Source organism: Gavialis gangeticus, unplaced genomic scaffold, assembly GCF_001723915.1.
Source record: "Gavialis gangeticus isolate Ggan-Ray unplaced genomic scaffold, GavGan_comp1, whole genome shotgun sequence".
Taxonomy (NCBI): domain Eukaryota; kingdom Metazoa; phylum Chordata; order Crocodylia; family Gavialidae; genus Gavialis; species Gavialis gangeticus.
The window spans coordinates 29,431,363-29,445,923 of record NW_017728995.1 but is presented as its reverse complement, the minus strand read 5'-3'; the positions used below and the strand labels follow the sequence as shown (position 1 = coordinate 29,445,923).

The following is a 14,561-nucleotide window of genomic DNA, read 5'->3' as shown; positions in this document are numbered from 1 at the left end:
CTGGGACTTTTAGTTCTGGTCTTTTTTGCACTGGCATTATCACAGACCACACAAAAATGAACTCCACACCCCAGAATTCACTCGGCTACACTTGCCAAAGTTTAAGATTCACATGACTGACGACAGTGCTGCACCCTCGCGCAACAACTTTTGATCTGTTGAACTGGAGAGTGGAGATGGATACCCTGGCAATAGCTAACTATACAGGATACAATACTATATACAATAATATAGGAGTAATATTAACACAAATCTTTTGGAGATGGCACAGTATCAACAAATATTTGAGACTGATATACTGGTTCTGGTACCTACCTCTTCAAAAAGAAGACTGAAAAATTGGAATGGTCCAGATGGGAGCTGGAAGGAGGATACAAGGTCTGGAACACACGACAGGTGAGAGATTGAAGAAGCTCCCTCTATTTTATCCAAGGATGTAACTTGCTTGCTATATACAAGTACCTGAAGGACTGAGATTTCTGATAGTAGACAGCTACTCTATTTGACAAAAGAGAGCAAAATATGACCCAGTGGGCACGTCTACACGTTCATCAATGCACTGTAATTACAACGCATTAAGTTTAGTACCCATAATAACAAGGACTAAATTAATACACTGTAATCGGCACTACTGTGCATTAGCACAGATGAATGCTTTTTAAGCGACATTAATGCGCATTAGACTAAATCTACTGTGCATTAGCATGGTTTTTGCCAGCCATGCTAATGCTCAGCAGAATTAGTCTTCTGTGCACTAAGCATCCCATGTAGACATGCCCAGTGACTGAAAACTGAGCCTAGAAAAATTCAGAATAGAAAATTTGTACAAAAAAAAAGTTTACTTTAGTCCAACCATGCAGTTGGTCCAATCAAAGATTTCACCCCCCAAAAATCTTTGCCTCTTGCGTAATTCCTGGCCACAACGTCAATCTAACGTGACATAAACCTGGAGGTAATTTACCATTGTTGTAACTTATGAATGAACATAGAAGTTTCTCCATCATTTGCAATGTTTAAATCAGGCCCGGGTGTCTTACTAAAACAAAGTATAGCACAAAAGTCATAAAGTTGATAAACCCCAGACTCTGATTCCCCCCTGGCCTCTATTATGCAGGAGGTCAGCCTGGATGACCATATGGGTCTCTTCTAGCTTTAAAAATTTCTTCATCTGAGAGAGAGAGAGAGAGAGAGGTGTAAAACAACTGGCACAGGACCCATAAGATTTAAAGCCAAGTCAGAGGCTGCTTGAAGAATTCTCTTATTTTGCAACAGCAAAAGTAAAGCGAATCCATCACAAAAAACACACTTGCAATTTTGTTTTTATCCCTTTGAAATAAATAAAAAACACGTATCTGTTCCCAGTGGGATCTCATGATTTGGACACAGGAATATAGAGTAACATTGCTGAAATCTTACCATGTTTCAGTGGGACAGTGGATGAGTCTCATGAAAATAATCCCTCTAAGAGTTCTCACAGAGATCAGGATGGAAACACAAACCTGCACCTTATATTTGTCGCTCAAGAAAGATCTGTTGGTTTCAGCGAGCATTCCCCTCTCTCCTTCCCAAAACATTCATAGACTCCCTGCCCCTAAACAGATCTAAAAAATAACACTTGTGTTCACATATGCACGTCTGTCTCTTTCCCGGACTCTCTTTCCACACGGCCCAAGGACAGCTTCTAAAAGCTGCGTGCACCATACCCCATACAAAAGACAATGACTTCATTTGCTCTTCCACCTGTTTATAGTGCTCCACTGACTCCATGAAAAATTGCAAAACATTTTGGTGACAAAAATTCTGATCTATGGAAGATGTTCCACTATTCTTGTTTCAGCTACTTTCCATAGACTGCTTCTCCCTTCCCCACATGATCACCACTCTCTCGCTCTCATTTTCTATCTACACACCATTCTCTTTTATCCTCTCAAGCTCCGAGTGCAAAGTTCCCCACAGTATATAGCAGGGAAAATGTAAAACAAACAGTCAGAAAGGCTGGATGTGTCACAAAGCTTAGTTTAATCTGACAATCAACGTAAGGCATCAACGTAAATTAAAAATTTCCACCAGGATCATATACATTCTCCCATAAAGTAAAATGTGATAAAACAGAGGCCTGGGGGTCCATACAAGGCTAGTGGTTACTGGTCGTAGCCAGGCTGGCACTGCTGGCAGTGGTGCCAGCAGAGGCAGTAAAGGAAGCAGAAAGGTCAAAGGTCAATTTGCACAAATCCATCACAAAGCAATGATGAAGAAAAGGAAAGGAAATTATCTGGAAAACACCATTTCCGCCTTCCCCCATTCCCACTGGAAAAAGAAAAATGTTAATCTCATTAAAAGAGGAAAAAGTGGAGTTCTCAAGCTCCCATGATGCTGCTGGTGCACTTTGGAAATTACTGAAGTGCTGTGGAGTCCTGAGTTTATTATTGCTTTATCTCAGTTTGTTCCCAGGCTAAGGCTAATGTGAAATCCATATTAATTTAAAGCCAGAAGAGCAGATCCAGTAACAGCACCTAAATCCCCATCTGGATGTGGGTGTAAACAAACTCTGTTCGGTGAAATACCTCCCAAGTTTCCTCTCCTGTGCTATGTACACCTTCATAGCAGCACCACCATCTTCCAACAAAGAATAGGACAGCTTGTCACTTGGTTTCCCCTTTGCTAAAACTACCCTAAAGGTTTTACCTTGCGTTCAGTTCAGTTCTTTTCTACCGTGGTAGAAACTCCAAAATGCCTTTAGGGAGTCATCAGAGAGACGCCAAGACGGTCCGTGTTTTAGGACAGCAGAGGTTCTTTAGACTTTGAATTGCATTGCTTGCATTGTGTCCTTTGTAGGGGTTGCATTAGAAATTCCATTTATTTCTGATGTACAACTATCAATCATGCTTTGCCAATCCTCCTGCTGAGGCCTCAGGGAATGCATAGTGGAGGGACTCTCTTTTTCTACGCTATGCCTGCCTGGGCCAGTGATGCCAGCAGCCAACGCTCTGGCACTTCTATGTCTTCAGGAGGCAGGGTATGGACATGATTAGAAGAGATCAGGCTCTAGCAGCTGCCAGCTGAATAGCTTCACATTCTGCGAAAGGAGGCTCCCTCGTATGGGGCAACTGTCATCAGACCAAGGGAAATGCAGAATGGAGATTTTATCCTGGCAGCCATCTCTGCAGATCCAGCACAGACAGGGGATTTTTAAAAATTAAACAAAAGGTCCTATTTCTTATTCCCAAAGAGCCCAGATGGACAGAGCACAGGCCATCTGGGGGACTCTTTTGCTGTGCATCCCAGGACAAGACTGAGGATTGTGGCTGAACTTACCAAAAAAACTAAGATTCAGGAATCCCAACTTCCATTAAAAGTCAATGAAATTTGGGCAACAATACTTCATTAGACCCATCTGAAAATCCCAATCTAAGTGTCTGCTCTTTGTCAGTCTTAATCAGTGCAAAGGGAAGACTCAGGGTAGGGCTGGATTAAGGTAGGATTTTAAATCCTTCACGAGGTTTCCATCCTCTCCGCAGAGAAACCCGGGTGTTGTGCTCAACTGGATTCCCAGTTATCCGAACATTAAATTCCCCACCTCTCAAATCACACATTTCTGTCACAGTAAGGAGCACGTGGTAAAAACATATTTGCTCTCACTTTAAGTTCTTCAAAGTAGTCCTTTCCTTCTTAGGCCTCTGGCCAAAGTCTCCATCAGCCTGATTTTTGACATACGCTCCTCCCCAGCTACAAATACACAGCAAGCGCTATGTCACCTCGGGCTAAAAAAACACCCCCACAAAAACCACCCATGAAGGGCCCCAGGCAGTGGAACCGTCCACCTGCAGTGGGGAAACAACTCCACCATGCACCGAATCCAAACACCCACCCACTAGTGTCTGCTCATAGCTGGATGAGATCCCTGAAACCTGGCAGTGTTACTGTGGCAGGTACTTGAAGGCACGTTTGCGTTGTGTTTGGGGATTTTCAAGAAATCCAGTTGCAAACAAACTGCAGCAGCAGGGCTGAGGGAAAGGAGGCGGCACTTGATATTTTAACTCTGTTCCTGTCCCCCTCCTCAAGCTTCAAGCCCGACGTGAGCTGGTGATCTAGGCAGACACGTTAACATCCCTGAGTGAAATGGCACCATTAGTGGCCTCTGAGGCTTTGTCCTCAAGCACCATGGCTGGCGTGTCTGTGGCGACTGCTGTAGCGTCTATGGTGGGAAGGGGATTCAAGCCCTGTGACAAGATCTGCTGGATGGTTTTCCTCAAGTTGGGGTGCAGCTGGTTTTGGGTCTGGTAGAAAACTTCTAAGGCAAAGGACTTCAGAGTGCCAGTGCAGAGGTCCTCATACAGCGGAATTGTGTACATCCGAGACCTCTGCAATGAGAATACAATGGGATAACCGTGTACGTAAAGATGAAGAGATGTGGGCACACCAAGAGCATGCCCAGACAGTCCTTTGTGACCAAGCAAGTATTACAGCTCTTCAAAAGAAAAGTTAAAAAAAAAACCCGAACAACTAATCAAACTACTTACCTCACTTCAATATGACAACCTTTACGGATAAGACAACAGGCTTTTTTTGGACTGTCTGTCTAACCTAGTTAATTTTACTATTTGTGGACAAGAATTGAACACTCACAGATTTCATAGACATTAGGGCCGGAAGGGACCTCAGAAGATCATCAGGTCCAGCCCCCCAGGGGCAGAAGTCAGCTGGGGTCACAGGATCCCAGCAAGATAAACTAAAGGAGCTTGAGAAGCCTCAACCCAGCCTCAAGTGGGCAGGTACACCCAGAACAAAACCAAATCATCACATAAATTTGGTAGTGTTGATGGTCTCTGCCCTGGGGATCCCATACCTGGAGAAACAAAGGCTGTTGCAAGACAAGACTGGGATGCTGGGGACAGAACTGGCTCTGGGGTGAGGAGCCAGAACAGAATAACAGACGATAAGATTTGCCTGCAGGTGATGCTCTGTCCAGTCCTTCATCACAGAAGGAAGGAGCTGAACAGATCATTAGGACAATGCAGAGCTTTCTCATTTCAGCAGGTGATCCTGGCACAGCCCCTTTGTAACACACCTGAGCTACACTTGGCCAGGAAGCAGAAGTTCCAAGGTCTCTTACACGCTGCATGTCTCATGCACGTCTCATCCACCGAGAGGTACGGTGCTTTTTAATCCAGCAGTTAGTACCTGGTTTTCCAAGAAGCATCGGACTTTGTAAAGATCGGGGTAGTAGTCGTTTCGGACTACAATCTGCAGCCAGCGGATCCGGATCTCTGCATTCATGGAATCCAGCTGGGAGGAGTAACTTTCTGAAAGCTTTTTTATCACCTCTAAAGAGACAAACATACGCACATACGGAGAAACAGCTTGTTATGAGGCAGCTTCTTGGCAGGTTTCAAAGAAATTAGACAATAGTGGACAATAAGTTAGACTTGGGATGGGTGTTATGGTGCTAAGTGAACAGGGCAAACTAAATAATGTCTTCTGTACCAAGTACATTTGCCTACCACACAGGTGCAGTACTCACCATGGGGCAGTGGTGACCCATCCAGCAATCTGTCCAAGAAAAGCACGGTTTGGAATGTCCTCCATTTTGTGATGTCAACACTGCTGGCGGCAGCAACAGCATCCAGAGGCTCAGTGGTCCAGAGGCTGTAGAGTGTCTCCACTGGTCTGGTCAGACTGGATCCCTGAGATAAGTCTGGCTCAGCTAATGGAGGTCCTGTAGCATTGAGCCAACGTTCAAACTCCAGTCCTGGAATGAGGAGCATCAAAAATGTCGAGCAGGAGTCTCTGCAGCTGGCTTGGCTTTTCGGGACTGCTTCTAGCATAGTTAAGAGAAGTTCTAACAATAGCAAATCAGAGCAACCTATAGTCATAGCAAAATGGTAGGGGGCAAACTCCCAATATTGAGACCCTACCAGTTTTAGCAGTTACCAGATTAGACTATCACAAAAGTAACGTGATTTTCCTTAACGTTACCCAAAATGAATTCTAATGCTTGTTCACTACAGCAACAAGCACTCGAGAAGTATTTATGAGTCAGAAAGGCAGATGTGGCCTTGTAGATCCAGCTTGCTCTCAGGTACCCCTGTGTGTTTGTGTCCAGCTCTTCCAGTAACTTTGCAACCTCACTTCTGAGAAAGGTTCAAGGTGGGATTAACATGCAAGTAAGCAAGAGGGACAGAGTTTCTGCTCCGTAGAAAGGGAGACAAATGTCCCAGGAGTGGGAAAGCAGCAGATTTCAAAAAGCACAAACAAAATCAGCAGCCAAGACCAAACCAACCTCCAGATACAGTGCAGAGCTTGACAGACAAATCCATCTGCAGAGTAAACGGCAGATGACACATAACAGAAGATCGGGTCTGCGCACAAAGGATATCAGGGAAAACCACCCTCTGCCACATTCTGTGGGGGAACCCCTTATCTAAACTCTCCATGTATTTTAAGAAAAGATAACATTGCTGTTCTACCCTCTTTCTCTAGACTTGATGATTGACATTATAAGCAGGGTGATAACAGCCTCAATAAGAACTGTTCAAATGTCAAAAATGAGTCAGTAAGGAAATCAACTGGTTTTCCTCCTCAGATCGAAGCACTTTCTCCCACATCCTCTAATCCAAGCCCTCGGCTGTTCGTTCCAATATTATTTGCCTTAAACAGTTGACTAAACCATGTTCTTCCCCACCTTCTTTTCTCTCAACGCACTGCTCTTTCAGCTCTGGGAAAAAATTCAGGAAAGAGTCCAGAAGATCCTGGGCCACAACACTAGTAAATTTGTATTTCTCAATGTAGGCCTGAAACAGAGTGAAAGAATAAGTTATGGTTAAGATTGCAGCATGTGTTTGCTGAAGAATGACTGAGCCCAGTGTGAAAATATAGTGCTGGGAAAGCAAGAGGAGCTATTGGGTAGCTATTAGCAGCCAGTGCTAGAAGCTAAACCAAAATGCAAAGTAAAGGGAAGGACTGTCGCGGAGAAGAAATACTGCAGTCACAGAGAGGCTGCCAGTTCAACACAAACCCTAATACACTGGCATCTCAAAGAAAAGAGACAAAGAGTTTCTGTACGCTTCGCACTAGTGACAATCAGAACACACATTGGTCACTATGTTATCCACCAAACAGTATGGACTACAGAAGACTTAAAGATGCAGCTATACATACAGGTTTCCCTCGATTTACGCGGGTTCGATTTATGCAAATTTGCTCTTATGCGATGACCCATTTCATACCTGAAATTCATTATATGCAAGGTAAATTCACTGTTATGTGATTGGCATAGGTGCACTCTCCCCTCCCCCAAGCAGGGAAGTCTGTGAGTTTGTGAGGGGAGGGGAAAGGGCCATGGGGCTAGGGCCCCACTCACCGCAGCCCATGCTGCAGTTGCTCTGGGAGCGGCTGATGCCAGCAGCTTGCAGTCGCTGGGCTGCACTGTGCCCCAAACCCCCTGGGGCTCCGCTTCCCCCAGGGCACTGTGCCCCGAACCCCTCAATGCGGCATAGCCCAGAGGCTGTAAGCAGGCGGCATCCACTGCTCCCAGGGCTGCAGCAGGGGCAGGCAGTAGCCTGCAGCAGGATGAGAGCAGGCTGGGGCCAGCAGCTGTTGCAGGCTCTTCCTGGCTCTCGGGGTGGGATGCAGCAATGGGAGGGAGGCTGCTGCCACCCCAAAATTCCCCGTAGCCCCCCCCCCCCGCAACCTGCCCTCCCAGCACCACTGCTGAGTGCTGAGAAGAGCCTGGTGCCACTGCCGGCCCCAGCCTGCCCCACTCCAAGCTGCTGCTCACCACTGCTGCAGCCCTGGGAGCAGCAGATGCTGCCTACTTGCAGCTGCTGGGCTGCGCTGCACCATGGGGTTCAGGGCATGGTGCAACCCAGCGGCTGCAGTGGGGAGAAGCAGAGCACTGGAGTGAGTAGGGAGAAATGGGGTGAGTGGGGCTGCCACCCAGCCCAAGTGCCGCAAAACCCTGGTGCCGCCCCTGCTGCAGCCCTGGAAGTGGCAGACGTTGCCTGTTTGCAGCCACTGGGCTGCGCTGCGCTGCGCCCCTTTCCCTGCCCCTTCCCTAGACCCAGCCTCACTCCCTCCTTTCCTCCCTCACCACCGTGGGAACGCATCCCTATCTGCTTCACTGTAAACTAGGTTCGCTTTATGCAAATTTGATTTATGCGCCATTCCCAGGGAACATATCTACCGCATAAACCAAAGGAAACCTGCATTGATGGATTACAATGAGAGAAAAAGATACAGTTGGCGGTAGAAAGAGAGAGAGAGAGTAGTGAGGTGTCAACAGTGTAGAAGATGAGAAAAGAAGAGGCGAGAGAAAGAATAATAAGCTTTGTCAGTTTTTAAAGCAGACAAGTTTCTACAGTATTTGCCCTGGTGCTTCTAGACACCAAGGCTACCACAGATAGAATAAAGGTGCCTTGTACAAAGAACGCTGACTGTTGAGTTTGCCAGCCACGCATGCTCAATATTCTCCGGGGGAGTGAGGGACCACATAGTGACCATTGAGCAGCTGTTCCATTCAGGGGCAAATGCCCTGATTTTAACTTTCACTTACTTTGGGATAGGACAGACATACAAAACAGTGACCACACACAGTAAATCCCAATCGTCTAATAATAAATTATTTGTTTATCTGTCCATACACCCCATAGAGACTAAAACCAGGTAATTCTGGCAGCAGCTAAACCAGGACTGTCCAATGGGCAGCCCAGGGGCTACACGTGGCCTGCAAGGGGTTAAACTGTGGTCCCCACGTTCCCACGCAGCCACCTCTCCCCCATCACACTGGCTGCAACAACACCCAGTGTTGCTGGGCACCTGCTCTGTCCTCTGGTCTCTGTTGCCTGCCCCCATCTGAGGGGGCAACATAGTACAGGAGGCAGACAGTGAAGCGCACAATGCAGCACCATGGTAAGGGTGGGGACACCACGTGGGCCTGCAGAGCAGTAGGGTGTGCCCACATGGCACAGTGCCCAAGGGGCTGTAGCTTACCCTGGTGTGGCCCACGTGTGGTCCCCACTGGTGCAGCTTGCAGGGTATGCAGTCCCTGGATGGTTAGTAGTGGACAGCCCTGAGCTAAGCTACTCTGTGAAACTTCTTCCAATGGCTTGGAGCCCAAAACACAGATAACAAAGATGCATTGCTCCTCAGATGCACTGTTGATGCAGAAGTCACCAGCAACCTCATCACAGCATTTTAGCTCAGTCAGAGTGAGAAGCATGGCCACATTCACCAGAGAAACCCAAGAGAAGCCTCTCTCCCAGACTCTACCAGACTGACAGTAGACAGAGTCCTATTCTCTTGTTTCACACCAGCTACCTTCCACCCCCCACCCACCACTCTGCTAATAACAGTAAAACCTGCCGGAAAAGGAGCCAGAAAGCAGGATAGAAACATCAGTACACAATAAGTAGATATGCAGTCGGTACTAACTCTAAGGAAGGAGTCAAAGTGTTTGGGGTCTCCACAGAGCTGCGACAGGTAGTGAACGAAGCAGTAGCCTTTCTCATAGGTGAACAGGTTCATCAAATTACTAGGATTCACTCCTGAAAGAAGAAGAAAAAACCAAACAAACCCAAAACAGTATTGCAGGGCACAGGATAGCCTAGAACAGTAACTGTGCTAAGCATAATATTCTTATAGCTCAAGCTATTTCAAATTTCAGACCAGTCTCTAAGGCTTCCTTGTCAAGGGACAATCCTTTTCTCAGTCCTATATTCAAGAAGCTATCTTCATACTTCCAGAACCACTCTCAGCATAGACCAACTACTGCTTACTGCACTTTCAGGGACTCCTGATATACTACAAATAGAGGAAGCCGAAAAGCAGTGGAAGTACTACTAAATTTAGATATGCATTTCATTTTGCCCTTAGGTTAGATTAGGTTATAAATTGCTTGGTGGTCTGGTGCTTTTATGTCCACCTTCCTCAGTGACACAAACCAGAGAGAAACATAACATATCAGATTGTTGACAAAGATGAGACTGAGCCTCTACCGTCCCAGAGCTGAATTAGTATGCAACGTAACATGTACACACATATATATTTGTGTGCCTCCATATAGCTACATGCATTACAGATGCACACACATACACTGCAACCAGTACTGCAGCCTATACTTGAGGTTGCAAAACAAATGGTTTCCGTTATAACCACTTGTTTTTCACACATTCAAACTTTCAGAAACATTCAACTTTCAGGACACATTTCCCTGCCTTGTTTCTGCCCACCGGTAAATTTATTTTGGAAACTGAACAAAATCCATTGAACGGTCTCCTTTACAAAAGTTAAACAATACATCCTTTAAGTGAACATAGGGCTAAACCGAAAACTGCCTGGGGACATGCTGGATGTTGGAGACAAGTTATTTGATTTCCTGTATCTTGTTTTCCAAATTAAAGAGACTGAAAATATAAGCCAAGAATTTTTAAAATGGTGAGTCTAAAGTTAGGCTTTTAAGTCAACATTGCATAATAAATACAGGGACAGTTTTTTAACACAGTACATCCAAGACCAGCAGTACCTGGCTCCAGCTTCACCTGAAGCTTGCTGACAGGGTTGTCTTCTCCAAGGAGCTTCATCTGTCTGTGGAGGGCGTCAAGACGGAAGGCAGTTTCCAAGCAGGTGAAGGCAGCACCTAGTCCAGACAGAGCGACAGACAATAAGTGCAATCTGCTTTTGAGAGGATATCTATATAAATGGTATGGACACAAACCCAAGACTTCCAAAGATGTGATGGGCAGAAGGCCAGCAGGAGAAGTGTACAGGAGGATAATTCCTGCATTTCCTAAATCTGGCTGCCCATCAGACAGAATGAAAAGGAACTGATCAAGCTGGAAGCGTCAGAATTGTTTTCATCCTGGGCATCAGTCTCACTGGCCCACAGGAGAAGGGCACCCAGACAATCCAGGGAACAGACAGATGCTACTAGAAGTGTGTTGCTAGTATAATAGTGGACAGCACCTCTATCATAGTTCAGAGCTGTCCAGCTGTAACAGGGAATCCCAACTCTGTTAACTACATACAGAGGAGGAGTAGGACAGGAGAGCAAAGTCCTCAGGAGAGCCAGACTTTCACAGCTCACGGGAGCAGACCAGACGGCTGCAGCAGACAGCCCCAACAGAGACTTGAGCCTTGAGGCCTGGGACTGCTAAGAAGCCAGGGAGGGCTGCGCATTAGGCTGAGCGGGAACATCTGAGCCCATCATTGAGAACTGCGGTCATGTCACCAAAAGCAGCCACATAAGCCCAGTCTCTGAGCTGGGTTGGCAGTTCAATCAAAGGAGCAGACAACAGCTGGCTGCCAGTGAAAAGGAGGTACCCTGGGGGCTTGGGGAGAATTAATGCAGGACTTTATGATGAGGATAGTTGTAGGAGATTGTAGCTGAGTTACAAGATGGTTAACCCTTTGGATTCTAGTTTTCTCCTATGTATTTACCAAATCTCCTATGTAAATACCAAAAAATTGTGTGTGGCTGTAGGGGAGGTCTGGAGGCCAGCGACCAGAGTGCCAGGAGTACTCTCTGCTTGGGAGACCAGCTTTGATCAGAGACATGTGGGGCTGGGCTCCAAGGAACCCAGGTTCCAGAGCAGCAGACTTGGGCTGAGGGAGTTCAGCCAGATAAAAAGGGCCGAAGCTGAGAAGGCTGAAGCCTAGACAAGGGTTTGGTCCCAAGGGTCTCAGTCTCAATTTGGAACCAAGAGATCCTCTACAGGGGACAAAATTGTCTAAAGGCAGAAGGTAAAGGGCAATGTCAAGCAAAAGATCTCTCAACTCTTCATACACACTAAATTACTTGCAACCACATGGAAAAGACCCCTGTGCAGCACTTAAACAACTGAACAAAAGATTACTGTGAAATCCAGATGATGCTGATAATTATTATGCCCTTGTGTAAATAAGTCTGTGTTGTTATTCTAGCCATGGTGGTCCAAGAAGTGTCACGGGACAAAGCTTTTTTGTGATATCTTTTATTGGACCACCTGTATAGTTGGGAGAGCTGCTGGACAAGCCTTCAGGTATCAGGTGCCCATCCTCTATTCTTATACAAGTTGATAGAAATCACTTCTTGTCATCATCCTATCTCAGAAAACAGAGACAGAAGAGCTCCATCTTTGAGGAAGGGACAACAAGAGTGCTTTAGAGGCATGCCAAGACTTCTGGGCAAGACGAAATCGATTGAGACCACATACAGAGGAAATGCAAGCAGACTGACTAATGAGTGGGAGACAGAAGACAAACTCTATGCACTCATCTACTCTTTCTCAAGGAGAACAGAGAAGAACAAGCCAATTAAATTGAAATCAACAAATTTTGGATTCACTTTTTTTTAAAAAAAGATATAGTGAATTTCTTGTTAGTTATGTGGTATCAGAGGCCAAGAGTTCAGCAGAATTAAAAATATATTTCCAGCTACAGGCATCCATATATTTCACAGGATACATTAAGGGACATACATCCTCTGGCTTCCCAGTCTTAGCTAGCCACTTAGTGAGATATGGAAAAATATTCTGCAGCTTGCTTTGTAAGTAACTTCTATAACATTTCTTATTTTTTTTTTACCTCTGACGCACTTGGTCAGATACTGAAATGATGAGCCACCGGCCCAATTCAATACAGTATTTCCTACACTTCTACAGCTTGTAAACCCTTTGGGCTGTCCAGGTGTAGTGCGCTATATTGGGTATGTCTTCAATGCAAAGCAAAACAAATTCACAGTTGAGAGTGCTACACTCACAGCCCACAGTGGAAAGAATGTCAGCTTTTATGACACAAAGGTGCTCCCAACTAATATTTTATACTGGCAGTATGAAATCTCAGCTTAATCTCTTGGGGCTACAAGAGTCAAAGCTTTGCTAAAAGCCTCCTTCATTCTATTTCACTTAAAGCTTTAGACTCCCTGAGCCCTCCTCCTACAGGTAGGTGGAAACACAGGGTAAGTTATACACATCAAAAGAAAAAGAGCCGCAGCTATACCATAGGTCTCGGTGGTGATCCGTCGCTGTGCATACGTGGCTAGCCCCTCACTTAACCACATCTCCTCCCACGTGGCGTTGGTGACCGCATTGCCAAACCAGCTGTGGGCAACCTCATGGATGACATCGATAATGAGGAATTCATCACTCTCCAGAATGGAAGAAATGATGAAGGTCAGGCATGGGTTCTCCATGGCGACAATGGGGAAGGACGGAGGAAGAAAAACAATATCATACCTGGAATTAGGGAACGGTGAAAGAGAAGAAAGAAAAGCCAAACAGATTTAATTCATTCACCTAAAAGCTCTACAAAAGGATTTTTTTTTTGAAAGAAAGGTATTCTGAAGAGTTTCAAGATCTTACTTGCTATATTTACTCTTTGTAGAATTCCCTCTTTGTAATATTCTTTATTTCCATCATGGATGATCTAACTAAAACATGAGTCATTTCCTATCCCACAGAAAGCTGGGAAAGTTGAAAGAGAGGCATTTCCAACGCCAAGCAACAGAAATAAGTACTGGCAAATGCAGTGGAAATGCTTACTACCCTGCTAACTTGTTGTCCACAATATGTCCCAAAATAACTGTATTTAAAAGACAAAATGAAGCAGAAAAGATCTTTCCTTGTAGTAAGCGACTGAGCAGCAGCACTAGAGAGCCATGCCTGCTCACTGTTCTGCTCCCTGTAGATCACATGCCAATTTTATATTTGCCCAGTACGCTGCATTGCCTGCTTTTACCATATTTCTTGCATATACTGCACAACCCAATTTTCAGCAGCTGGTTTCTGGAAAAAAAGGTGTGAGGCGTATGCAGACAAATACGGTATTTATTTTCAATGTATTGCACAGGCTACACACATCTGGATGAAGATTATACAGCAAAGCAGTTTAAACAGTGCAGCATGGTATATGAAACAAAATGAGACAGCAAAAATTGGAAAAGTCGTTTCTCAGCTTAGTTGTGAATTCAGAGTCTTCTGCGAAATAGGGTGTAAACAATTATACTGATTACCTGCTGGGCATATCTGCAATTATACTGTCCGCCTGTTATGAAAAACTAACAGGAGATTCTACCATTCAGAAGAACTGGTTAAGGCAAGGCAGAATCTAGTTAGTCCAAACTATCTGTCACTTTCTGGACGGCAATCAGCCTTGCCCTTGTTCTGGATCCTTCAGCTTTCACTGAAGGTTGAATCCACTTAGTTGATCTTTACTTCTCATTTGAATGTTTTGTGTTATTTTATTAAGTATTATGCGAGGTCTACACAATATCTTTTAAAAATACTGAATAGATAACATGATACTGAACACTCTACTTCCAATACACACTGCATTGTGTTTATATCACTGAATAATGCTGTAAGGGTTGAAACATCCTTTTGGAAAATTAGAAGATTCTCTTATACTTTGTTTGACCCTTGCCCTTGACCACTACCAAACAGACGGCCACTTAAGAACTCAAGACTCTCCAGCCAGCTACCTATCCCCATCACACCTACTCTGGAGATGTACATCAAGTCTGCCAGATACAGTGACCTTAATGGACGAACTGTGTCCATTTTGTACATCGCTTTGACCGTATCAGGTGT

The 14,561-nt window shown here is 45.2% G+C and overlaps 1 protein-coding gene across 1 annotated transcript in view; it reads right to left on the bottom strand.

Moving 5' to 3' along the window:
• Positions 1-2,000: 2,000 nt before the first annotated feature.
• The window catches only part of RNPEPL1 (arginyl aminopeptidase like 1), a 19,152-nt gene continuing 6,591 nt past the window's right edge, over positions 2,001-14,561 (bottom strand). Inside the window, exons 4-10 of the mRNA XM_019503408.1 lie at positions 12,973-13,208; positions 10,520-10,633; positions 9,430-9,542; positions 6,683-6,791; positions 5,522-5,818; positions 5,182-5,324; positions 2,001-4,361 (exon numbers count right to left, since the gene is read on the bottom strand). Of these exons, the coding sequence (XP_019358953.1) occupies positions 4,089-4,361; positions 5,182-5,324; positions 5,522-5,818; positions 6,683-6,791; positions 9,430-9,542; positions 10,520-10,633; positions 12,973-13,208 (1,285 nt within the window). The 3' untranslated portion in view covers positions 2,001-4,088. The remainder of the gene's footprint in view (positions 4,362-5,181; positions 5,325-5,521; positions 5,819-6,682; positions 6,792-9,429; positions 9,543-10,519; positions 10,634-12,972; positions 13,209-14,561) is intronic.